The sequence below is a fragment of the Lepisosteus oculatus genome, chromosome 21 (assembly GCF_040954835.1).
Source record: "Lepisosteus oculatus isolate fLepOcu1 chromosome 21, fLepOcu1.hap2, whole genome shotgun sequence".
Lineage (NCBI taxonomy): Eukaryota > Metazoa > Chordata > Actinopteri > Semionotiformes > Lepisosteidae > Lepisosteus > Lepisosteus oculatus.
Window position 1 is genome coordinate 13,932,882 of NC_090716.1, and position 27,909 is coordinate 13,960,790.

General features: G+C 38.5%; 1 protein-coding gene across 1 annotated transcript in view; it reads right to left on the minus strand.

The window, feature by feature from the left end:
- Positions 1-27,463, minus strand: part of trim44 (tripartite motif containing 44) — a 57,940-nt gene extending 30,477 nt beyond the window's left edge. The window contains exons 1-4 of the mRNA XM_015338445.2: positions 26,325-27,463; positions 18,303-18,380; positions 8,683-8,922; positions 2,088-2,107 (exon numbers count right to left, since the gene is read on the minus strand). Of these exons, the coding sequence (XP_015193931.1) occupies positions 2,088-2,107; positions 8,683-8,922; positions 18,303-18,380; positions 26,325-26,783 (797 nt within the window). The 5' untranslated portion in view covers positions 26,784-27,463. The remainder of the gene's footprint in view (positions 1-2,087; positions 2,108-8,682; positions 8,923-18,302; positions 18,381-26,324) is intronic.
- Positions 27,464-27,909: the final 446 nt, after the last annotated feature.

Sequence of the window (27,909 nt, forward strand, 5' to 3'; positions counted from 1 at the left end):
TCTGAACTGTCAGCTAGCCCTTTCCAACAAATTTTTGTTTCCTCTTTTAACAAATGTAAAGGGGGTCTACACACATTAGTGTATGCGGCAACATTGAGATAACAAAGTTATTAGTCACACAGTACTCCCTGTTGGACGCTTTAATAAGAAACCCACTTCCATTTCTGGAATCTGTCCTTCACCTTTGTAAGCATCCAATCCCATTTTTCTTTTGATGGTCAAGTGCTGCATAAATATACTTCTAAATGTCTAGAAACAGCTATGTCTACCTTCACTGCTGGCCAACCGTGCTGATTCCGTTTGATTTCTCCATACTCAGGTCTCCCGAGTGGCTTAGCTGTGTGCAGGTCGAGCTTTATGATAAAGGCATATCAGTGACCAGGATTCTCCAGGCTAGGGGGCACAACTGGCTGAGTGCTGCTGGGGGGAGGATGGGATTATTCAGCCAGTGCTCTCTGCACCCAAAATACTGTACATAACAAACTTCGGCTTCCCTCAGCCAATTAGCCAAGGTCAGAGAAAATCTATAATAGTCTGTGGAAAGCGTGCCCAAAGGATACCACGCCTAAATGTAACACAAATATACGCTAGCATAGATATCTGTCAGTTTAAAGGTAGTTCATGGCCCTGAATTCTTTCTACAAACATGTTGAAGAGATCATTACTAAAACCTAAAAGTTTTTTATACAATTCGAGAAACATTGCAGAGGCTTGGCATAGCATAGTCATTTCAGAACATCCAAGAACCCCTGCAGCGTCTGCACTTCTTCCAATCATTTCCTCTGAAAGCTGTGGCAATTCAACAAATCCACAGTAAAACATTCACCGTCTTCTCCAATGACTGCAACTCCAAGCAGAACCGCACAGATAACTGCTGGTTAACTTCAGACTCAAGAGCACCTGCTCTGTAGCCGTCCTCAAGCTGTGCTTCATTTCACCAGAGCTGAATTCTTTTCCTGAGCAGATAAGTATTTATTCAGAGCATCCTCTTGTGACAGATTCTGAAATGTTGATCGTACGGATGCCCTCAGAATCTGTGCATCCAAAAGATCTGCTAATTTATTCTTTTTACATTCAACTTCCTGAAACAGCCTGTCACTATAATAGGATTCCAGGTCTCTGCCGAGCTCAGTAATGTCTTTCTCCATCTCTATCATTGAGGTGGTGCTCCGAATTAATTTTAGTATACTGTTGACAAACAAACATAAACCCAGCACTTTTTTCAAAGATTTAAATGTAAGCCTTACCATTTTGCTACCACTAAAAAGAAAATAAAACTTTTGAATGAATGCTTATATTCTAACAATTAAAAATTGAAATGGCCACAAGCTGTTCACCTATGCATGCAAGGACCAAATGCATTTAAAAACACCAACTGACCAGAAAAACAAAACTAGTAAAGAATGCATATTTAAAAGATAATTCAAATGTCTAAATAATCATTATTTATTCATTATTATTACCCTAGTTAGAGGATATTTAACATAATCAGCAGATCTCTAATAAAATAATAGTCAGAAACAATTGCTTTCTTATCAGTATCTCATTCTTCATCTATACTGAGGGAGCCAAGTGTAAAACTTTTATGTTAAAATAAAAGCATTCTAACAGACTATCAGAAAATAGGAGAAACATACCACAACAGACATATAGGATAAAATGAACTACATGGTCAAATAAGTGTATACATTATATACAATATTTATTGAAGTATAGGTCTCAAAAAGACATAAACAGCCTGTGCTGTATTCCTATTGCACAGTGTCTTTAAAATCAGTTCTGAAGAGATTCAATACAATGTCTTATATTGACTGCAATTTAGAGGAAAATTATCATTTTAAATGCATGGCTTTGAGCCACATGCACAGCATTTGGGAATGTCTGTGGCTCCTAGAGGACCCATATATCTTTCCATTCATCTTTACTAAAATTAACCTAACCACAAGACTAATGGAAACTCTCAACTCTGACTCTGGATGTTCGGCGTTTTAGGAAGATGGATTAGTAATCACAATCTGTAACATGCAGCCACAGAATCAAAGGACAGTGAGAAAAAAGAATTGAGGGAATTTCTTTTCTCCTCTTACCTTGGATGGGCTTCTGTTTCCTGTTGAAAAACAGAAAAAAGATGGCACAACAATAAGAATATAAGAAAATGTGACTGACAATGGACAAGTTGCTATGCAGTTTTCACTATTCAATATGTAAACATTGGGTTAGCTCTGTGTTTTTTCCATCTCTTATCTTAATGTCTCTATTCTGCTCATTGTCTTGGGGACAATGCAATGCAAAGCAGCAATGGATTATTTAGATTTGTTTCTTTTTGTGATCTCAAATTGTAGTAGATAGTTTTTACTGTAACAGACATTGGCTGAACTGGTGCAACCACATGTATTGTATGCTCATAAAAGATTGTGGGAATATGGAACAAGCTACCCAGGCACATTGTTGAAGCAGGTACCCTGGCTTCCAGCAATAAATGGCTTCATAAGTTCCTTTACCTACTAGCAAACAAGCAAGATGAGTTTAATGTCCTCCTCTTGTGCATGACCTGTCTTATGTATTGTGAAACCTTAGCCCAGACAAAATGGCCAAACCACCTATACCAGAAGTCTCTGGGGAATGAGCTGCTGATGCCCTCTGCCATTTCATCAGTCATTGCATGATGATTGGGCAGGTGAGCATTTAAAAAGCAGGAAACTGAGGCTTCTTGAGCCAGTCAGTAAGTTCAGGCAGCCAAGTGAGTGACAAGCTCTGTGAGATTTCAAACAGGACTGACCAAGGACCTGGAACTGAAGGAGAAACATGACTTCTGGGAGCTGTCAAAAGCCAGTAAGCAGCTACTGTAGCTGTCCACTTGGATAGTAAGGGATTGAAGACGTTTAGCCAGGAGATCAATGAGGAGTAAGGCTTTAGTTAATTTTTGTTTTGAAAAGCTATAGGACATGCTCTCTCTTCCATATTCTCACAAGAAACTAGCCAACATTTCTTTATAATTGTATAGACAGTGTCAGCTATAACTTACTGTTAACAGGCTGAATATGCAGTAAACAATGATATATCATGTGTGATGGTCTGATAGCTTACATTTGAACATAGCAATTGAGAAAAACAATATAAAAAGATTACATAAATACATAAATAGAAAGTATTAGTGTCTCTAGAGCAATCATAGCAGTAGAATAAAGCACACAAATTAAATTATAATACACAGACAGAAATGAGCTGCTCAAGAGGGGCTACGTATACAGGTAAGAGGTGTCTGATAACGCCAGTGTTTTGTTTTCCCCTGGAAGGTTCACATGGAAATATAAAAAATAAAAAAGCCTACCTGAATGATCAACACAATACTGCAATCATGAGTTCAAAGGGAATAGATGGCTCAGCATTCTGAACAGCCCGGCTTTCACACATTTGACTTAGAGACACATGGAATCACATCTCTCTAAAATTAACAAACACTGAATATAGTATTTGTGTGGGTGAAATCCTTTTTCTACTAAAATACTTCAGTGTGAACACTGTTGAGCTTCTCTTGTGGTATTCCTTCTCACAGCTTCTGTGTCTTGGGTTTTATGTGGAGATTGGGTGCCTGTGTGCAGAACCCCCTGGGAACAGTGGGTTTTCCTCAGGTGCTGTTGTGTCTTCCCACCTGACAGGTGCAGCTCTGTCCTTCATTTCTTTTAATCCGATAGTGGTTGTGTGTGAGCTCAGACCATATGCAATGAATGAATACCACTTGGCATACCCTCTTTTGAGAAGTCTAGGCCATGTTTTTTTTACACACTATTATCTCCATGGTACCTTAAAGCAAATTTTTCACCAGCTGCAGGACAGCTGCAGCTACATGGCTGTAAGCTCTCCCAAGACCAAATGGTACTGGGAATCATTATTGCATGGTGAATCAAGGTAAATGTCTCTAATTAAAACCCTCCAAACTCTTGAAAGATCCGGTGACACAATCTAGATTAACCTGTGTGGTGAGCAAGCACCTTTTTATAATTTAACTGTTTGAAGTTTAATTGACAATGTAGAGTGGGAATGACCGAGCACATACACTTGAATAGCAAACAGCACAGAGCTCATAACACTCCTCTCCTGCTAACACTGTACCAGACAGCAGACTCTTTGCAAGATAGAGGCCAGAGACCACAAATATTCTTTAACTTTAATTAGTGTGGAAATGGCAGTCATTCTGAAAGTGTAATTCAAAGAACAATAATCACAAAGAAAGGTATGGTACAACACAGGAGCCTTTAAATAAGCACAGTATAGCTGCATGCATTATAAACTTCCTACTGTATGTTAATTGCCTTCTTTTGTATAAAACAAGTGATAACACTGTGCTCAGCCTGAACAAAAATAGCCTCATTAGCGGCAGAATCTTATTTCCTAGAGCTTTGTTAGTCAGAATCAGATGGTTCCAGTTGACCTGTTTATACTTCTTCTGCACGGTGATCTATTGATGGTATAGTCTAGTATGTATAATCTTTTTCTTTGTAAGTAAGCCTGTTATCATGGCTGTGTTGTGCCCACAATCCTCTTAGTGAGATATACCAGTACTCTAAATACAGAAATACAGACTTCATGAAATGTGAGCTAATATCATCATTATTATCAATATGCATTCTGCCAAAGACACCTTGTAGGAGGGGACTTACATATTTCTACAGAGAATTAGACACAAATGGGGCTCTTCCTGTTACATTCCATAGACTGCAATTACAACACTGCCATGATTTGACACATTAAATATGTCTACAGGCCTATTCTGCTGATATCTACTCTATCACTGCAATGACAGATCAGTAGATAAGGTCTGTGCAGCAGCAGGCAATGCATTTTTTTTAAATAACATCTACGGAGCATTGCCTAGCTGCTATTTTGAGCTCACCAGTAATTGACTCCCAAGTAGTTTCTGTCAGCATATCAAATTCAAAAGTTCTACTGCTTGTTGTCAGATTCTAGGTTGTAGCAACACCTCATCCATATAAATACAATTTTCCTCAGTGATTGTTTGCATTATTAGAATCTTATTTCCTCATAGGCCAGGTATAAAAGCTATGTTGTGCTCACTTAACCCTGGGTGTTTTTAAGGGAGGGAAAATATTGAAACATAAGAACATAAAAGGTTCATTAATAGGAGTGTTGTTAGCCTTAGGAGGATTGCTGGGTAGCTTGTTCCAGACAGCTACAACACCTTTGTGTAAAATGTTTTTTTTTTCCTGGGCTAAGTTTTAAATGCACTGTCCTATAGTTTCCATTTGTTGTCCTATGATTAACATACCATATTTTGTTTCCTTAAATACAGTTGGTAGAAAACCATCAGGTCCTGGAGAATTAAGTGCTTCAAGTATGAAGTAGTCTTATGCTGTTATTAAATATAGAACTTTGACTTCATTGTCATTTCTACTTCAGTAAACATCTGAGTGAAATCTTCATTTAATACATTACATTATCTCTTTTGACTGTCTGATGTTTTCCTTCATTTTGTCTAATCCATGTTATTTCATACCTTAATGTTCTTTTGTTGTAAAACTGTAAATTATTTTAACCTCTATTGCAGTATACCTTATTATCTCTCTTATTGGCTTTCCTAATAAAAGCCAAAGCAGAACTCCCAGTAATGATTCCCAAACTAGCCCTGATTGTCTTAAAACATCTTCCATAGGATGATTTTTACTATTCATTTCATATCACAAAGAATTATATTACTTTTAACATTAATTAAAACGTTTCTGACCTGAGACAAAACCTCTAGAAACATTGTTACTAACTGTAATTAATTCAAAGCATATGAAAATGGATGTAATGATCATCCCTCTTGGTAAGTGAACTAGAGGAGAAGAAGTCATTTGTTCATGGTTTTAAGACCTAAAATGAAAATCAATTGTTTCTTTGAAAAATAAAGGGTAGACCCATCTATAATACTCCTGTGCCCTGACAGCTGGGTTAATAAGATCATTCTCCCTATGTTTAGAAAACATACCTAAGTCCTTGAGCTGAATAACCCCCCCTGTGATGATTTCCTGGGCTTCTGCCAAACAGAACTGATAAACCACAGTGAGCCTGGCTGAATTTCGAGTCTTTTTTTCCCCTGCTTTACTGCTCTGATTTAATCTAGGTCTATTTGTGTGAAAATCCATGCTGGGAAAGCAGTGGGCCAAACGTTAGCCATGGCAATGCTGAAAATCTCTCATGCATCCCTCCCTCTCAGCTGCACTGTCCCACACTGCACCCGCTTTCAAAATAAACAAGTAAAGGTTAATTTCATGCTGAAAAGTAGAAAGGAGGATCACGATGTTTTGGCTGTCGAGCCTTCATCAGCTGTGTGAAGAAAAAATGATTTTTTCTTTCTGCTTTTCAGTGAGGAATTAAACTCTACTTATTCTTTTGCGGCATAAGCAAGCTGCCACAGTTCCCTACCCAGTCTTTCAAAATAGAGTCAGTTTGTAAAGGGCATCACTGTACTGATGGAAGAACCCACACAATTATGCTGTGCATTTTTTAATGGTATTCATGTATTAATGGTATTCAATTTTTTTCATGTATAAATTTTAAATGACTATAATAAGGAAAAAGTATGTGTATAAATGCATATACTGTAACTCTACATGATTTCATATTGCATCAAGTCTTTAAGGGATATTACATATTATATAAAATACATCTGCACCAAGAACCACACAGGCGTGTGTCACTACCAACAGACACTAAGAGATTAGGAAGTTATCTGTTGTTCTCTGACCATCTGTCAGTGAGTTAGTGTCTCTGGAACTTTAGGAGAGATTCTAAGACAGTGCAGACTGGAGCAGAGGAGATTTAAACACTGATACTCTGTCCCTGAGACAAGAATAACAAGAATAGAAGAGGTGCAATAAAGTTCCCTCACTGATACACTACAGATCAAAGTAGAAGAGACATGTATCCACTCAGAGACTCACGGAGACTGTGCAAAGCGAACAGAAGAGGCTCAACAACACTGAGTTGTCTAACGTTCTTATCAGGCTATGTTAATTTCCAGAAACGTGAGAGTTTGACTTCCTGCATAAGCAGACCTGCAGATTTCACATCTGCGGAAGCTTGTGGTTGAACAGGTGACTGGCATCCTTGCTGATGATCAACAGACAGTGTTAAGTTTACTGTCTATGGGAAATCAGATATTTGCTCATTATGCATTCTTTTGCTGTTACTGAAGTATTTGAACTATTAATAACAACAAATTATTTGAAAAGGTCTAGCTAGCAAGGTGGAAATGTCATGGGAGAATACTTTCATCACACTGTCTCTCTACTGTACAGTATGTGTTTATGTCTTGTGGGGTGCCAATGACAAACCCCATGTTGTCCTCTGGAATAAGGAAATGGAAGACGTAGTCAACAGATGTCACTATGATGGGTGTGCAAAATATTCTTGTCAAGGATTTGCATGATTTGGCCTAAATGATTTGGGATTTTGGATAATTAGATTTTTGTACATTCATACTAATTTAGTCTGACTTAAATGTAATATTAATCATCGTCAAAGTGCAACTAAAGTGTCCTCAGACATTCTGTTGAAAGGTGGTATAATATTTAATTATCTTGCTTAGGAGAGGAGAAGGGAAGATATCCGTATTGACATATTCCAATGCATCAGTACAACACCCGTGGGGAAACAACCGAAGCATTAGGCAGGTGAACAGCCAAAGCACACACTTCTTCAGTCACGACAGCTCTGTAGACATAACTCTGTCCATGATGGATCTGAATATAATGCAAATATGTTCTTCTTGCGCTAGAGGGAGGCTTCTCTTCTGGCTCCAGAGGCTGCAGTGGGAGGAGATCCCATTGGCTGTTTGTTATTACAGAGAGGCTGAGGAGCATTCTGTTACTATACAACCACCTCACGTATCTGAGGTCTGCTGTTTTGTACAACTTATGTTTTTTTGTGATTTGGGCCTAATTTCTCTTTTAAGAGAAGCAATTTGAAAATTGTGCTTTGCTGTTGCTCCATTTCCCTACTGCATGTTGTCTGTTTAAACCTTAATGACACACACGCACTGAAGCAGAAAGCTTCTCAACAGGACTTCTCAGAAACTCTTAATATCCTATATGCAATGGAAATATAGTTTGGTGAAGTTCTTGCAGCAGCTATTGTTATTGACAGCGCTGGGGCCTTAGGTTCAATTCCTGCTGTGTGTGCAGGCTTTGTACTGTATGTTCTCCCCATGTTCGCGTGGGTTTCCTCCAGGTGACTCACTTTCTGGGAAAATAGGCCCTGGTGTGTGTGTGTGCATGTCTGTGTGTGTTGTCCCATCCAGGGCATATTCTCCCATTCGCCCACTGTTTTCTGGGTTAGGCACCAGCTCCCCCTGCTACCCTGTACTGCTGTACATACGTGGACAAGAAGATAGATGGATAGGATTGTAAATTATTTCTGTTTTCATTTATTATCTATAAAGTTGAGCATTGAAAACTATTTATAAGAGCAACAATCCTGAAAAAGGGTACACTTACCATTTGTTTTATTACTGTGCATTGATATGGCTACAGATACATAGGTTCTGAGCAGCACAAAAATGTTTTTTTGAGTTGGCTTTCATGGAGTCAGTCTGAATTATTTTAGCAGCTCTAACTGCTACAAACACAATGGTCACAGAGGAGAGAGAGAATGGCAGCAGAGAAGAGGTAGGGCTCTCACCAAGGGGTTGCTCTCCTCTCCATGGTCCAGGGCACCCAGCTGCTTGGTGATGGAGGCCATCTCTTCTTGTAACTTCTCAGTGTGCACGGTGATCTCGGCTATCTTCTCTGCTGCCTGCGCGGTCAGGAAGGCCTCTTTTAGGTCCACCAGGTGTAGCGTGCGCTTCTCCTCCTGCCGGACCAGCTGGTGCAGCTCGTCAAACTGCTCGTTTACATAAGCCTCCAGCTCAGCTGTGCTCATCTAACAGAGACAGAGGGAAGTAACACCATTACCAGGGGAAAGCACACTAGTTGTACAGGGTTACTCAAACAAGCTTGGTAGCTTTAAAAAGTATGACAGATATTTTAACTTGAAGCTAAAATATGAAGCTGAAAAAATAACATTTTTCAGGAAAAAAAATACTATTTGCACATACACATTCTGAATACGTGGCTCAGGGTGGAATAATCACGAGGGGACTGAAATTTAAAGATGGATTTTAGTTCAAAGAAGAGCAGAAAATTAAACAAGGCTTGAAGGCAGCACAACAAAGCCATTCCTTAACAGTACTGAAGAGCAGAGACATTCATCCGTTCCTAATGGTTGAATACTGAGTGCCCCAAGTGGTCAATTAACTGATTGACTGACCAATGCGAATGTGGCAATCCTACTTATCTTCATAATTGCTACTGAAGTGCTCAGTGAACTGGAGGATGCTTCCATGGGTGTTGCTGGATGAGTGCCAGGGCTGTTCCGAGGCATCTATGTGAAAGAGGAGCCCATGCATACAGTATATCCAGTATATCCAAAATGAATCAAGCTGAGTTTCGATGGACTACTGACTAATACATGCATTGTAATTAGATTCAATGGGCTACTGTGCTTTTCCATGACGAATTAAGAATCATATCCCAATTAGTAGCTCTAGGACATCAGGGATCATTAAGTGCCTTGAAAATGCAAATCATAGCATATAATGCCATTCTTCAGGGTTAGATGTCAACTCTTAGGCCAAAGAGTTGTTGATCCAACAACACAGTCATGGATGTAAGCAGTGGGTATACACTAGCTGAAAATGATGTCTTTGCCTGACTTTGACTATGCAAACTGCTTGACTTGCTCATAGGTCTCAGGTGACATTTAATTTGACATTGCATGCATGAAATGGTTTGAACACATTGCAAAATATTGCAGTACTGTTGCAGTACTATTATCATGACAAAAGTTATATAGTGTCAGGCAGTATGTCTGTATGGTATCTTTCAATAGAAATGACATTTTTATTAATTGTAAATGTAATTCATTATTTTCAGAACATCTTGTATATTTTTCTTTATAAAAGTAGTCCCTCAGAAATTATAAATACTGATGGTAGATTTAATGGGTATCGTTAGTTATTGTTCATGTCAAATAGAAAGAAAAGCGAATGATAGGTTTAAAAACAGCCTTTAACCCCATAAAAAATACAAGAGATACACTTGACTTAAAGCACAGTTATAGACAGATTTGCAGACCTGCAAATTCATAGACCACTCCCTTTCTTTCCTGCTGCATGACAGGAAACCATTGTTACTGGTATGAAATTCAGAAGAGAGAAAAGACAGAGATTTTTTTTTCCAAATCCCTGAATTCAAAATAATAATCATTAAAACTCTCTGTGGCCATATGGTCAGTTGGCCAAGATTAGTCATCATTATTTCTTTAGAAAAGTATTTGGGTTTCTTCAGTTTCAGAAAGGACTCAGTGGGGAAAGATGTGTTTTACCATTTTCTTTCCAGCCATCAGGCCTTAATTAGACATTGGGTGTGTTTTCACTTTCAGTCCTTTCTTTTGAAGTTTGTCTACATCTTTGTCTAACATTTCCGAATGTTTGAAGACACAACATCAGTATTTTAAAGATCTAAACGTCATTTTAAATACTGACACTGATTTTAAAACACACCTCCTCATAAATACATGTATTTCAGCAATACATATTGAAATAACCTAAAATGTGAAGATTTCAGGTTATTTAAATATGTATGGCTGAAATACATGTATTTATAAGGGGGTGTATTTTAAATAAAATGAAAACCCGTAATTATGCCGTAATTATATTTGTACCAAAAGCCCACAGCTACAATTACGATTTCAAGGACTAAAAGAAACCAGCATCAAAGGAAGGCTGAGATTGAACATAATGAAAATGTTTAACAAATGCTCTCTTCTAAGGGAAATTGAAATAATATTAAATTTGAAAAAGTAAAAAAGAAATTCTCTTTTGGTGTAAACAGCCTGATCAGAAAACCAGATTTCTGAAATAAGAGGAAGAGCAACAAGGCTGGAGCAGTTATGAATATGAAGTGTGAGTGATATGGCCAACTCATCTGTGCCTTAAAAAGAGATTGACCACTGTGTGCAGCCAATCTCTAAAGACACTCTCTCTCCAGTGTGTAAACATGCCCAATAATACAACAGTAGTAGAGAACCTAGAGATCCGTAACGTACTGTATGATCATGTTCACCCTTTGTGGATATTTCTGCATTTGAAAAGTATATTCAAATATATTTGCTTACATTTTGAAAATATTTCTTTATTCTCAAAAGTATTCCAATATATCTGTGGCAGGCCAGACTTTGAGGTACTATTTAACAGCTGACCCGCCACTAGAGGCCATGAAACCCCTATTATTGTGAACAGACACACAGTTAGGAGGGTTTAGAGGAACGTTCTCCAAACAGTAGGTATGATTAATGGCATGCCTGAGTATACAAAGGGTCTCATGGTGTTAATTGGTGTTTGGGGAGTAATATATCAGTCTGGAGAGGCCAATTAGAAGTATAAATGAATTATTTTCAAGAATACGATTATTTACAAGAATTAATAATGCATATTATTTACAATAAAGGTTTCTGTACTGTCAAGTATTGTCCAAAACCTGTAATATGGATTTTTATGTGCTCGGATTCATTGCTTTGCCTTGTTTAATGGTAAGGTCCACCACAATATCTTTGTCCCTTTTTTCATCTTATACTGGAAACAATTTAAAATGTTTCCAGTATATATAGTATATATCCTTTTCCTAATTAATATTTCCTTTCCTAATCTGAACTTTGACAATTTTTTTAGCAAAAAGCAGAATCCATTCACGTCACTGCTCTCCTGTAAAATTAAAACACATGCACAGTGCCTCTGTGTCTCCTGTAACTTGAAAAGCTGCACTTTGATTTCAAAACAACTGAAATGTGATATAGTTTTAAATCTTTGTCTTTGCCCTAAAGGGCCTACTGAGGTACAATTGATTTAAATATGGCACCTCTGTAGCAATGGATTGAAAGTTACTTCACAGAGATTACTCTGAGAATCCAAACTCTCCTTGGTAGTACTGCCATGGGGTCTTATTCCTCACATTTCATGCTCCGGTGGAGTGCATTCAGGAGCAGTCTTGCCTACAACAAAAAATGTATTCTGAATTTCCTGCACAAGTTAATTGAAATAAATGACTATTTGCATACCACTTAACTAATGAAATCCATTCAGTTCTCATTCTGTCCCTCCCTGTCTGTTCTCTTTCTTTGGAAATAGTGTTAATAATTCAAAAGCCCAGAGGATGAGATTTAAATGCAAGAGAATGGGCAGATGAAGTGAGTAACCATGTGGCGGTTGACCTCCTAGAGTAATTTCTCAAAGTGAGGTGTCCACCGAGGACAAAGCTTTATCTATGAAGCCAGGAGAGCAGTTTGCCTTTCCTACTGTGTCACTACACTAGGAAGCCAGAAAGCAGTCCCTTCTCTTTTCTACTGACAGATGGAGCCCACTTTGAACATCCATCCTTCATCCTTGTTCTGTCTTCCCACTTCAGCGAGATCTGAATGATGCATCTGTTTGGAGTAACTAGAAGCAGTGATGCATCCTAATCTTAATTTGCACTCATGTAAGTACAGGTCTCCAGCGAGAGGCACAGACAAAGGGGCTGCCTCATTTACATTTCCTAAGGCTTGGCAATGACTTTCAGAGCTGAAGCACATGGTCAGGGTCACAGAAGTATTTCCAGAACAGGGGGGCTGGTGGGAGAGAGAGACCCAGATGAAAATGCACTAGAACAATTATACTGTTGTCACTCCATAGGAAAACCATAGGAAATTACAGTACGCCATACTATAACTCTGCAAATATCTTATGATATTTTCTCTTGCTACAGTGCCAAGATTTAATGTTATTACCATAGAACTCATCCATAGTAATTATAAAAAATAATTATGATATATTGTATACATGGTTAACTGTGCAAATTCTTATAATACCAACAATATTATTTTAGCCATGTTAACATTTTGACCACCATGTAACCCCTTCAATCCCAAAAAATAGTATTAAATTGCAATCTGGGAGTCCTGTTTTTAATATTTGCAACAAGTATTCTGCAGGTCTTTAGTGTGGGGTTTTTCAGGAATCTTTCTAATGATATTCTCAAATATTTTGTTGATTAAACCAACATGACCAATGTCTAGGATATTGATTTTCTAAACCCCAATTTTGATTTCTATATCTAGATTAATTACTTATTATTTTATCTATTCTCCATTTCTTTTGTTAATGCAATTTTGTTTTAGGTACTGCAATGTTCTCCTCTGCACTGATAGCTGATGTGTGGTGAGCGTTCTGGTGCGCTATGGTTGCCGTTGCATCATCCAGGAGGAACCTGCACACTGGTGGTGGAGGGGAGTCCCTATGACCTGTAAAGCTCTTTGAGTGGAGTGTCCAGAAATAAGTGTAAGCAATTATTATTATAATTATTAATTATTAACCATATTGAAGCTAAAAAATAATTATAAAAAATAAGAAATTAGAAAAGCTAAGAAAGATATAGGAAGGACTACTTCAAAATGGAGATTGAGAACAATTAAAGAACAGTAAATGTTAAAGAATTTAGGATAATGATGGGAAACAACTGGACAATGAAAGCAAAAAGACATGTTACATTATGTTCTAGATGAGAATTTCACTTGGATGTTTACCAAGGAAGAAATCAACAACAGGCTTCAGAAAGCAGCAGAACACTGGAAGGTCATTTAAGTTCTTAAAGTTCTGTATTAAACAGTTAGCATATATGTGTTTTGCCAACTAGAAGCAATAACTATAACAAAACGTCCAAGGCCTGATGGTATCCTACCAATTGCACTTAAGGAAGCCAGATGTTGTTTAAAGCTCTTGTCACAGTTTCTAATATCATGTTCATTCACAAGAAGGGTGACAAAACAGACCCAAGAAATAACAGACCAATACACTTGCCTTCTGTCAACATGCAATCCTATGGAAACAACTTTTATAACTAAATTGGGTGATCGCCTGTTTTGAAATAACATCATCGGGGACAGTGATTATGTATTTTGAAAACGTATGTCTTGCCTTACCAACTTGTTCAAATTATTTGAAGAAGCAACAACAGTAATGGACACACACAGAGCATACGATAAGATGCTTTTATATTTGCAAAAGGCTTTCGATAAAATTCCTCATAATAGATTAATGCTCAAATTACATGCAGTACACATTGAGGTAAAAGTGTGTATTTGCATTGAGATGTTGTTAAAGGATAGCCAACGGAGAGTAATATTGAGGAGTGAATACTTATATTGGGATGTTGCGCACAGTGGAGTACCACAGGGTGCTGTATTGGGACCACTACTCTTCCTTATATCAGTGATATTGATTGCGGTATAATTAGCAAACCAGTCAAGTGTGCAGGTGATGCTTTAAAAAGAGGAGCAGCAAAAACTGTAGCAACATTAAATTAAATTAAAATGATCTTGATCAAGAGAATCATGGCAGATGGTTTTTAATGTAGAAAAAACAGGGTCTTGCGTGCAACAAAGACATACAATTTATATACTGTATGAAATGGTGTTTCTGTTGTTACATAATTTAAATTTACTAGACTGTGGAATAGCAAAAAAAAACTGTTAGCATATACTGTATCGTTAAGAGGATAGTATTTATCAATTAATTTAAAATGCGTCAAGCTGATGTGCCAAATTTTTAGATGACATGAAAATATTCTTCCATATTATGTCAAATATAGTGGTAATTGGTAACTTATTAAGATCTCTACCCTAAATGGATATGATTGGCAGAGCACCAATATTGTAAGATAAACTGCTATCAGAGAAATAGCACTGTTATTCAATGTTCTATAAAGTTCAGGTTTGGTGTTCTTCTTTGTACCTGGTACTGCCACCACTGAGCTTTCTAATTTTTTTTCTGCTCTGTACTCTCTGTGATATATTTACACAACTATTTTTAGTTCCTCTTCCTCAGGGATGAGGTTTAAAAATAATAAAAAAACAAGGCATCCAATGGATGTTATGTTAATTGTAGTCTTTTATTATTTGTAAAGCAAGACAGTCTTTGAAATATTGTGCACATTTTTATCACAGCATTTGAGGAAAAGTGTTGATGTTAAAAACTGGTGCTGACATACAGTATATCTTTTTTTTTCCGTTAGCATTTGCTGACATTTACTTAACTTATCTCACCTTTAGAAGTCTTCAGTTTGAGGATTTGGGCTTTGCATGAAATATAAAGTTTAAAAATGTGTACATGCATCTGTCACGTACAGTCCAGCCAGCTTGGGTACTGTAGCTCCTTAAGAGCGGTCATTCCACAGTAATTGACAGCTGAGCCCCTCTCCATTTAAATGTCTGCCATCTCATAAGCAGGAGTGTGAGGCACTGTAGCACGTGAGCAGGCAAGTGCAGGACACCTGGAAGTGCCAGCGGAAGGCTCAAGGAGCACAAGAGCTCCTGAACCAGCCGGAGAGCCACAGGGCTAGCAGAAGAGGACCGGCTGTCATACTGAGCAGGCATTAAACAGAAAGGGCCACTAGGAAAACCACTGGTGACTGTTCTCATCGGCTGAAGGTACTTTTTCGATTCACGCTGTGAATTGTTTACCTCGGAAACTTCTGAACTACTTCTTAGTTTAGCAGATAAGGGACACTACAGTGTTTAAACTTCAGCTTCCCTCAACTCTACACCTGTTCTGTCCTTTGCCAAAAACAGCATTTTGTAATTTTTCAAAATGGTACACCATAGGAAGGGTAAGAATACTACTTACTACATCCATATCAGACTTAGCCCTTACAGTCTGAACAGGCTTGATTTAATCAAGATCGGGCACTGGGGAGCTTTCACAGAGACATCTACATTGCAGCAAAGCACATAACAAATAAAGATGAGCATGACTATGCTAAACAAACCCTTTAGAGTGCACAAGTTCTCTTAAATTAAACTCTTCTGCTGTTTTGTCTGGCAAGTTTTGCAACTTGAGAGTTTTACACTTTGTAGGAAAAGCGTACTTTAACAATGCATTAAAGTAAACAGCCTTGCACATTTCCCCCCAGTAATCACCATCTACTAATTAATAAGTTCCCAGAGAATCCTGTTAATTACTGTGACATAATTATTTGTTTTTTCCAAACCCCAAACATGTTATACACTGGATGACGTTTTGAGGAGAGATGGGAGCTTTTCTTTTCTTTTCTTTTGTTTTTTATTATGAACATAAAAAATGCAATTTAAAGTTCCATGCTTCAGTACCCAAAATCTCTTATTTGTTCCTGCAAACTGCATTTAAGCTCCTGGGTAATGATACAAGAAGGTAATTAAATTAGAAAAAAACAATATGTAGTTCAACTGATTAGACTTTTTCTTTATTCTGTTCTCAATCTTTGAGATGGATTAAATGTCTGCTGCTCCCTCACTATTGCATGAAACACAAATGGGGCAATTTCTAATTAAATCCTGCCAAATGCTGCTCCTATTACTGCCAGATACACAGGGTGTGCTCTGTTTTTAATGTCTTGTGCAAAACTGAAACAAAAGTAATTATGCTGAATCCCTGCACTAGTTTTCTGTTCAAGGCTCTGTTAAAAAAACAGAGGAAATGAAAATAATTTGTTTTTGTATTTATTCTGTTACAATGAAAATAACCCCCTGACTATAATTACAGTATATAACTATATATCAAATCTTATATTTTCTTAAATAGCACAGAATAGCTTACAGAGATTATAGTTACTAGATTCAACTAATGTGGACAGATGTTTTTTATAGCTTTTTTATGGTTCTTTCCTTGTTGCTTCTCTCTGATCAACTCTTACCAGTTCACCAGAAACAGACTCTTGAAGCTGTATAGGATGTTTAAGATTCAGTGATCACCTGCATGAAATATATGGTACATTAGCCAATTTCCTTTTATTGTCTGAAAGTTTTCAATTATTGACCTGGGTACATTTTACTTCATTCTTTACAGTTTCTGTAGTAGTGACACAAAGTGACTGAAGTGTGAGTTGTGCGTATAATAGGCAATGGGTTTTTGTGTGCATCTTTTCTCTTTCGTTGTTCTGTCTGGCACCATGACATAATCATTACACTGTTTGCCTGGACACCAATCAACTATCACATAGTCAGGGGGAATGCAAGGGAACTGGAGGGGGATTGTTGCTGGGACAGAGGAAAGACTCAAGATAGAGGAAGGAGAAACAGTGCACTGTAACACCTGGCAGTTTGCATACAATCATGGACTGCATGTTCCTCCCCTTTGCTTGTGTTTGCCTGACTTTCTTGAACACTGATCGGACACTGAACACTGATTTAATCCTGGAGTTCCATCTGATGATAAGAGCACATGGAGAGTGGATTTGCTGGCCAAAAGGAGAATATTAGAACCCTGGCCAGTAGGGAGTGTGGGCTGAGCTTTTAGCTCTCTCTCTCTCGCCCTGTTTCTTGCTGCAGACAGCAGGGCAGTGGAGGTACTATATAATGGAAAGTATTGTTTGGGACTCTCAGGATGAAGGAAGATGTCAGAGAGATCAAAGTGTTGCACTGGTTAATTTTTCACCTTAAGGGCAGCAGAATGATGTGGGCCTGGATGACCATGCTGAGATGATTCAGAGAGAGATGGGAATTTGCAGCCTGCAAAAGGTGCTTTCTTTGGTTTATTTTTTTCTTTTCTTACTTAGGACTTTTTGCATTTATACAGCAATATATTGCAGTGGTTTCAAGTGTGATAGAATAAAAACTGAATTTTCTAATCTACCCGTGAAGCGCTGGTCTGCGGTCGCACTGGTAGCAGTGACAGAGCTGACATCCTGGAGGTGCAGGGAGAAGGGTCCTGAAACGTGAAAAAGTGCTAGGCGGCATACTGTGCTACAAAGCAGTACCTGCATGGTGTGACTACAGTGACCATAGTACTGAAATAATTTTATTTTAGTCTTTTCTGCAATATTCTTTTACTTCTTCTTCCTCTCTCTTAGCCTTTCTAAACATGTATTTTTTTACCTGTATGTGCAATTTATTTTACTCCTGTTCTGTAACTAAGAATAAGCCTATAAAGAGGTTAGAAAAGAGTTGTGGGAGTATGGGACAAACAGAAATGTTGTTGAAGCCAATACCTGGGCTTCCTTCCCTGAAATGCCTGGATGAGATCCACAGATCAGTTAAGTACTAACCACCAAAGGGCTCAATGGATGGAATGACATCCTGTCATTTTTCTTATGTTCCCCTGTTTTTTGTAAAAAATAACTCTGCGATGAGCATTAAAATGACAAGAGATGCTCGGCACAGATGGGTGCATACTGTAGTTAGCTCTCTCAACTTACATTAGGACAGTTCCATCTGGACTTCAGCTTCTCGGCCATCTCCATAGTCTGGGCCAGGATGTCTACTGGTTCCTTACTCTACAGGAAAAAAGAGTAAGAGAAAATGGTATTAGTATGTTCTGAATGGCGAAACACCTCCACTGAGTCACCTGACTTTAAAAAATAAAACAAATAAAACAATATACAAACAAATTTGGCTTTCTTGGAGTAAAAACTGAAATGGCAGCAGTGAATTCAAAGACTTAAATGCTTTGTTGACTGTGCAGCAATTGATCTCAAAACTGGACTTGAAGATTAAAAGAGGCAGAGGTGCTGAATACTCAGAGGTTCAGGTGAGGAGCTTTATCACTGTGAATGCTGCAGAGGAATAAGGAGATTAATTAGCATATAGCATGTATTAATGACATGCCAAAAACAGGAAGAGAAAAAACGTTTTGACTGTGGAGCCTATTTAATTGTGAGGGAGAAAGAGGAAAAGAGCAAAAATACAGTATAAAGACAAGGGGTAGGTAAGGAACACTAAAAAAGAATGTGAGAAAGCCTATGCAAATGAATTGAAATCTGAGTGCTAAATTCTAGCGAAGTGTGAAAAGCTGAAATCTTTAAATGAATGAAGAGTCTTAAAAATAATTTGTATAATATGAATTTGCATGTGTAAGATTTCCATTGTATTTTTTTCTTCTTTCTACCTTTCAGAGTGCAATTAACCTCTACTTGTGATTTTTTTCAGCTATTACTACCATCTACTGTGCGTACATTTCTGTAGATTAAAGTACTGTTTTAGTTTTCTGCTACAAAAAATTACCTTTGCATTTTCTCTATGTGAATGTAAAGCTGAAAAAGGCACATCACCTTCACAAACTACAGCAGAATTACAGTTTAACATTAATAAAAGTCTAAACATTGTACCGCTTAAATCCTATAATTAGAAAAGGATTGTCCCTCAGCATAGACCGGGATTCAAAACCAGGCATTTTCTGGTAACAGCCCAAATGCTCCACACGTCCCTTTAAGCTTTCATAGCTCCACCTGGTGAATTTACAAAGAACTGTAGTCACATTACTGAAAATATCTAAAATGCTGCGGTTCCCTGCAGTCTGCTGCAGCCACTCGCAGTCTCACGCAGCCGCTCAACCGCAAACCACTGCAGTATCCCTCGCGCTTGACTGGATCTGTACAAACTCAGGAAATGGCTCTTCTGGAGACCACAACAAGCCCAGAATATTCCTTTTCCAGCTTCTCAGTTGTACTGATAGATAACATAGCTGCTTATGAAAAAAACAGGTGATCTGACTCCATTTGATTGGCACTTTGCTGTCATCCCATCTCGCGAATTGACTCTAATGCCAAGCCGTAGGCAAAGCTGCCAAGAAGGGTTGAGTGACTTTATTTATGGTTGGTCCTAAAGCCGATAGGTTTGTGTTCAATTTTCATTAATATCATAATTTCACACGCAAACCCTTTTGTAATGGTGCAAATAAGTAGCAGGTGTTCTTCTCAGTTTCCTATTTCAAGGGGCTGTCATTAGGGATGCCCAATTTCACCTCCATGGTTTGCCTTGTCTTTGAACAACTAGCTTAAGTTGTCCCATCATCTAATGTTTCTGCATCCAGGTTAGTTAATCACAATTTGAACACTACATATTGTTCTGTGCTGATGGTGTATTGCTACAGTATGTGTAGACAAGGTCTCCTCAATGTTTTTTGCTAATTATTTTCAATGACTGAGGTCGTTTATCAAGATGCGCTAGCTGAAGTGTGTATCACAAGCATTAAGTTTTGCAGAGGATAAAATTGTCTTGGCTCTGTCTGTGCCACTGGTCAAAATCTTTATATACTTCAATGAGATTTACTCTTGTTTACATTACATCACAGTAAACTGGTTTAAAAACATTTTATTAAAAAACACTGATGCTGGGTGGTACATTTTCCAAAATCTCTTTAAGCTCCAGTCTCCATAACCAAAAATGAATGTGGTTACTTGCTTTATTATTTTATTTTTGTGATTCCTCTTTCTTATCCATTGGTGTGCTGGGTTATCCTGCATTCTGTACTCTATGTTTGTCTATGCCTTGTCTAACAAGCTCTATTCTTCAACTTGTTCCTCCCAGGGATGTGTATTGTCTCACCTATTCTTTGCTCTGCCATGATTGTACAGTATGTACTGTATAGAAAGGATCAAAAACTTTGCAATTTGTCACAAGTGCTTTGTATTCTTGTTTTAGAAAACATTTTCACTTACAGTATAAAAATGATAATCAGATTTAGAGAGATTAGGAAAGCAAATGCCTTGTAGATAATATTTTTATGGATAATGTTTATACATTTCCATTCAGAAATATACATTTTACATGCCTGACAATGCCCCTGTCTTTTGCTACGTTTCCCTTATAATGTTCTTGAGCTATTTCACATGTATTCCTTTATGTGTTAAAGAGACATAATCCTGTAAAATTCCTATGATTTAGTCAGGTATCTAATCATCTGTCCATTTTCCCTAAATGTTTAGTCCAAAGGGCCATTGTGAAGCAAATTTATAGTCCATGGTGGGGGCCACGCACACAGTACAAACTGGCCAACTGCTTTCCCATGTATCTAGACTGCAGGAACCTGCTGTTTCCTCCTTTAAAGTGCAGCTGGAAACTAAAGCACCCAGAAAAACTCCCACGGCCATACAAACCTCCAAGCAAAAAGTACCCCATGACAGAATGAAGCCCAGGCCTCAAGCACTATGAGACAGCAGTACTGGCAACCAGACCAACCTTGTCAATATTGACCACGTGTTACTTGAACACATACAGTATATACACTGTAGCTCAGCATCTTCAAATTGCAATGACTTTTAATTGTTTGAAAGACTATTACTTTAAATCCGAAGGTAACAGAACTATTTATTTTAAATGCACCAGAAAGAATAAGAGGTCACATGCAATATGAATGCAGAGAACATTCATATTGCATATAAATAACATATTGTAAAGCGATCTTATCTCGCTCCATTTCAAAACCATGAAACACAATGATGTTCTTGACGAGATAATTGCCTCACACCTGCAGACTTAAAAGGTTCTGTGTTGATGTTTCTGCTGAGGTTGCTATTTGCCATGGTAACTGTTCCAAAAATCGAGTAAATGTATTCTTCTAGAGTGATCATGTGGAAGTAGGATGGAGAAGAATGTCAGTGCAGGGCAAGCTTTCAGGTGCTTCAGAGAGCTGTGCAACACTAATTTCATTCCTCTCCCTTCTGTTACCATAGTAGCATCATGAAAGGACTCCTTTAATAAATTGCAATTGTTAAGGGTAACATAACTGTTTTTTAAACCGTTCTAAAGTTAAGATCCAGACTTGTCAGTTAGGTGGGCTTGTGGTGAATGGAGAATTTAGGTGTCTGGTGAGGAGATTAAGAGAGAATAAAGAAGCTTATTTTCTGTAAAGAAAAAAACAGATGGAGGGCAAAACATTAGTTTCCTGTTTGAGGCAAACGATTCAAATGTCAGTAGTTCAGTTACTGGGATAAAAAATGGGTATTTCAAGATCTTATGTAAAGTTATAGGAGCTTTAGTACAATTAGTAAGCCAATTCAAAAATGCAAAATGAAAGAATTATTTTGCTGAATTGACTTCAAGTTTGAACTGTTTAATATGCAGAAAACTCTTGAGTCCTTGGGGTGGATTATCTTTTCGTTGTGGGACTGTGGTTCTGTGTCAGTCATGGAATGTTAGTAGTAATTCCTTTTTGTTTTTAGTGGGCATTTGGGACTGTGATCTCATTGGAGGAAAGACTTGTAGACATGTAAATTGCATGTAAATTTATCTGAACTACCAACCAACAGCAGTGAGTGGCAGCCTGCAGTGGAATCACAGAGCCAATTTACTTCTACTTGTATATTGTTATTTAATTGTATTGGATCAAGTAGCAATATAGATTACAAACACAATATTGCTGCTTTAAATATGTTACTTTTACTACCTCTGGTTACAGGTATTGGAATTGTCAATTTTCTGTGCTACTGTTACTGTTAACACCTACAGTAGAGCTGATTGTTTCTTGTGAATCCCTAATCTCTGAAAAAAAAAACGTTTGATGCTCCTAAGGCTAAGACACATTAGTTGTAGTCCTAACTTGTCCTATGTAGTCCTATGTTTTTCAGTTCTGGAAAAGTTATCATAAATGGCAAATGTACACCGAGCAAATTATGTACAAGCATTTACTATGGGTGGAGCAGAGGCTGTCTATCCTGGGTCCTGGTGTGTTTTATAGTTTCCATTGCAGTTAAGATCTAAATGTCTTGATTAGATCAATAAATTGCCTAATTACAAGACGTTAACATGCTTTCCATAACTGCTCATTGACAACTTAAGGTATCCTGTATGATCTGCAGGACTATGGCTGTCCAGTGCCAGGACTGGACACCACATATCAGATCTCAGATATGTAATCAGGTACCATACAATCTTTAAGTAATCCACCCAAACAAGTTTTTTAACCCCCATTCTTTTGGGCATTAGTATATAAAGGTGGTTTCTAAGAACTGAAAATTCTGGTTTCTGTTGTGTATTACAGAGAGGTAAGTTCAAACCATTTCTGTTGCAGTCTTTTGCACATGTACCGTATAACAACAGTAAATGCTTTACGTTTCAATTGTGTTATTTGTAGTATATATTCAAAATATTGATATACTGAATATAGTTTTTGAGTTTTAGCCATGTAATCGCCACAGTAATCTGCACCATGGATAACCATGCAATGGGAATCTTAATCATAGCACTGCTGAAGGATTTTAAGGAAGGACAAAATTAAGATAAAATGCAGATGATACACTACCACTTTTAATTTTATTTTCAGTAGAAAACAGGTTGAATTTGAAATGCCTCATAAAGGTTAATGATTTCAGAAAACAAGAAATTGAGGTGAAATGGCACAAAGATATTGGATAATTAAGCATGGTAAGATAAAGATGTTAGAGATACTGTATGTGAGATCAATATTGTGTGCAGGGAATGCTCCAATGAAAATAAATTCAATTTGATCAGTAGCAACCTGAATTTTGCATATATAGTATATTTTATGGACAGCAGAGAATGCAAAGGCTTTTCAGATTATATTCTCTATTTTAAAAAAAAACTTAAATCTTTTATATAAAAGCGACAATTCCAACTTCCAATTCCAAGGGAGTCTACATTAATTTTCTCTGAGTTTTATTTTCTTCTCCATAAAAAACAAATGGATCCCTTTAACCATTATACTTTAAAAAAAGAGACACCAGATACGGACCACTGCCAAACAGTCAGAGGACTGAATGTTTACACCAATACCACCAAAAGATGAGTCAGGAGCCTAACAGGATAGATGTCTGTTGCACTCCTTTCACCATTCTTCTTTCATAGACAAACCACATATCCCAAAAAGATTAGTGGTTACTCCTCTCTTTCAGAGACCTAGGGTACAGGAGTAACCTAATGTTCCTCCTTACTTCAACCAACGTGATAATTCAGCAATAATGTTGCCCATCACCTGATGTTTGACATGCCACTTCAATGGAGAAAACCAAATGAGACTTTGCTAGGATCCCCTTAAGCATGATACTGCAAACATTGTCTCTCCCACACCAGGTGCAAGAGCAAGGTGTTTAAATTCGGCAGGGGCGAGCGAGAAACTGAGCTGAAGACGGTGGTCTGTAAAGTGAGCTCTTTGCGATTCATCCAGTACCCTGGATAGTGTGAAAACCAACTAATTGTTCATTTGATTCCAAAAATGTATTCCATGCCACTGCAGAGGAGAGAGGGAGAAAGAGAAACATGTATGCACTTGGAAAACATGTGCAAACCGAGAGATAGACCAAAGGGGAACCTGAAAAGTTTGTAGGCCTGGAAAGTGAACTGAAGATATTTTCTGTGAACTGGGCATCTAGGAATGTGAAAATAAGCATCATTAACCACAGACACCACGGCAGACAAACTGGAAAATGTGCTCGTGCATGAGCATTTTGTAAACAAAATGTCTGCAAAAGTGGGCAAATTTCAGAAGGATTTGCACTTCATGCCAGACCAGATGGTGTTTTGCACACAGGTTGATTAGCTTCTGGATCGTCAGTGCAGTATGTGGTGAGGTTATGATTTTTTGTCTTGTGCTAACAAGAAACACTTTGCTGCTTGAGGTTTGTAAGTCTCTCCAGACTTCACTTCCCAGTGGAAAATCAATGCTGTATGCCAGATGACTAATCATGTAACGTCTCATTAAATTTAGTAGCTTGAATTGAACAATAGAATTGTCATAGATTAAGCTGATGCTTTTATTTACACTCCTGGTCATAAAGAAAAATAATGATGCTTGCATTACCTTCTAAAAGCTGTCTTCATACAAGCACTTCAGTTGTGTGCCCACAGCGGGCGATAATAGTGTCCACAGGAGGAATGCACATGATTGTTCACAAATTCTATATGGTTATTATTTGGAGTCCAGCATTTAGTAAGAAACACACTATAAATGCTGTATTTAAGAGTCATGGCCAATGTATAATTGATCCAAGGAGGGTGTGGGTATTATTACATTAATAGAGGATGCTTGCATCTAAAATAGAGCTGCTGCAAGAGAGGAAGCACAGCCTTCTGTTGATCTTCATGCAGCTGAGAGGGTTTGGTCATTTGGAAAGCCATGCGAGAACATTCCCAAAGCTACACTCTTGTGCACTATGGTACAGGAGGGACTGTGAGTGAATAACAAAGAAGCTGTTGGGTGGTGAGAAGCTGCAGCAAACTGTTTAGGATGTGAGGAAGTGCAATTTCTGTCCCAGGACTCAGGGATAATCTGACGCATACTCACACCCCAAAGCAATTTTCCCCAAAGCCAATTGATTTAATAGTTTGTCTTTGGACTGTGTGAGGAAACCAAAGCTCATGAACAGGGGAACATCCATTCTCCACACAGATAGCTCACCAGGAAAGCAATCCAGGCTCCAGTGACCCTTGTTTCACCATGCTGCCCATATGGTACTAAATGTAGTGTTTTAATGATATTAAGTGACTTGTTATGAAGGGAATGTATTGTTTCAGTGTTCAGTTATAGGAGTGCTATATGCCTCTGGAGCTTCATTAGAGGTCATTAGATACAGTTAATTGGATAGCCTCTGCTCTGTATTATCCATGTTAAAAATGCCAAATTCTTATATTCAGTTATTTCTGTTAATTAAGAAAATTAGAGTTAAAAAAGCATTAACAATGAGAAGAGTGCCAGGTCTTTTAGTTTTCATTGTCCCTTGTCCCAAAGATGTAAAGTAAACAAAAACAACAACAGTAATAGTAATAATAATGCCAATTCATAGATGGGGATTATTAGGAGGCCATGACCTGTAAAGGCCAGGGGGAAAGTTGGTCAGGACACTGGGGTAACACCTCCACTCTTTTTAAGAAACACCCTGTGAGTTTTACTGACCACGGAGAGTCAGGACCTTAGTTTTACATCTCACCTGAAGGATATCAACTTTCTTAGAGTATGGTGTCCTTGTCACTAGACTGGGGCATCTGGACCCACACAGACTGCAGGGTGAGCACCCCCTACTGACCCCACTAACACCTCTTCCAGCAACAACCTTAGCTTTCCCAGGAGGTCTCACATCTAGGTACTGGTCACGCTCACAGCTGCTGAGCTTCAGTGATTTCCCAGTTGTGAGTAGCAAGGTGATATAGGATTTTGTGAACAGTACCTAGTTAATATTTAATGTATTGCTACAATTTTGATTCACAGTTGTCTGTTGGAAAGTATTATTAATGTGAACTAGCTGGACTATCACAGATTTAAACAGTGTTTTACATTTCAGTTTTACTGTAGGTTTAAGACAAGGCCTAAGAGATTATTAAAAATCTATAAATTAATATAAACATAAAGTTAGACAGGAGATGCAGATGGAGATGGAGGTTGCACAGGAGCAAAAAACTTTGGAAATTGTTCTGTTAACCTTCATCTTGTTACCCAGGGTGCATTACAAGATTATTACTGCTACTCAGAGCGATACGGGGACACTCACTTTCTGCCACACGTATGCATCCCTCAGGGTTATGACCTCATGGCCTGCATGAGACCCCTGAACAGCACACACCACACAGATGATCTTCTCATCAAGCCTGCAGTACAGCGTCCCCTCCTGGCCGTGCTCCTTGCATCGCAGCCTCTCCACTGTGACACTGTCCCTCGCTTTTCCGTTCTCAGCCACCTCTCCTCCCATCGCTCCTTCCTCTATCCCTGGGACACCATCCACCTCCTTCCCTCCTTGAGCTCCTTGTCCCTCCTTGGCCTTCTCTTCTGGCAGGTATGGCTCCAGATCGTGCCTGGTGCTCTGGAGGTGCTTGTCCGCATGCGCATTGCAGAAGGCAAAGTTGCAAAAGTGGCATATTTTAACAGCTGGCTGGGCCTCATCTGGCTCACAGGCATCGCATGTCCCATCGTTCTGCAGCTCCTCCTTATCTAGCTCCACCATGCCGTCCATCGGGTTCCCCCCAGCGCTGTCAGTGTGGAGCACGCGACCACAACGCAGAGCTCTAATTCCTCAGAACCACTCAGCAGATCAGCAGATTTCCACAGCTGCAGCTTTGTGGGGGAGATTTATCAGTTTTAGGCAGCTGGCTTGGTTGTTTTGTGTCTTGTGTCTGTCTTCACCCTGACTGTTCTAATCTTATTCCTCCTCTTCCTCGCCTTTTACAAAGTTTCCCGTCTGTACACATAGACACACACACAGCTTAGTCACGCTGTGCCTGCTTGTTCCCACATAGGATTAAGCCGCGCTCTTTGCCATGAATTTCTCTTTCGTTTTTTCAAATTCTCTTTGTTGGACAGTGCCCCATCCCCCACTTTTCTGCTGCTCTGCTGGGGAACAGCTCCCACTGCAACGACTGCTGCTTCTCAAGCTGCTTCGCCCGCCTGTCTGTCTGCCTCCTTGCCTGACACAAAACAACTTCTCTTACCAGGCTTCCAGCTCAGTCTTCACTCTCTCAGCTATCTAGTCTCTAGCTCCACTCCTGTTCTTTTCTCCCGCTCCTTCTGTGTGTCACAATGTATTTCTCTGTCCGCCTTTGTGATGAACGAACGCTGCAGTGTAAACTAAGAGCCCAGACAGCCGAAGAGACCTGCACAGCTGCCCTCCCTCAGCTACTTTCACTTTAGAAGCAGATTTCACTTCCTTGATTTTTTTACTTCCTGGTTTTGACGAGTCTAAAGCAGGAAAGTGCAGGTGGGAGGGAGTTAAGCTGCTCAACAACAAATTTCAAGTACCAGCTCAAAACAAACTGACGCTATACCAGGATGATATTAGAAATGCAGGTTATAATATGGCTGTTTTGTTTTCCAGCATTGTCTTCTGGAACAGGGTGTATTCAAACACAATTGTATAGGCTAATGCATGAAAAACTGCTTAGGAAAAAAACGTCCTGTCTTTTAATGAAATGTTGAACATCCCTATTGTGATACAGTACATGCTGAAACTATTATGTTTGTTCCAGCCATACAGGGATGGGTCTGGCATCTGCTACTGAATCCACATAAGAAACAGACATTATTTTTAAAAGAATATTATTAAAGTATCATATCAATATATGTTGCAATATGAAAAACAGATG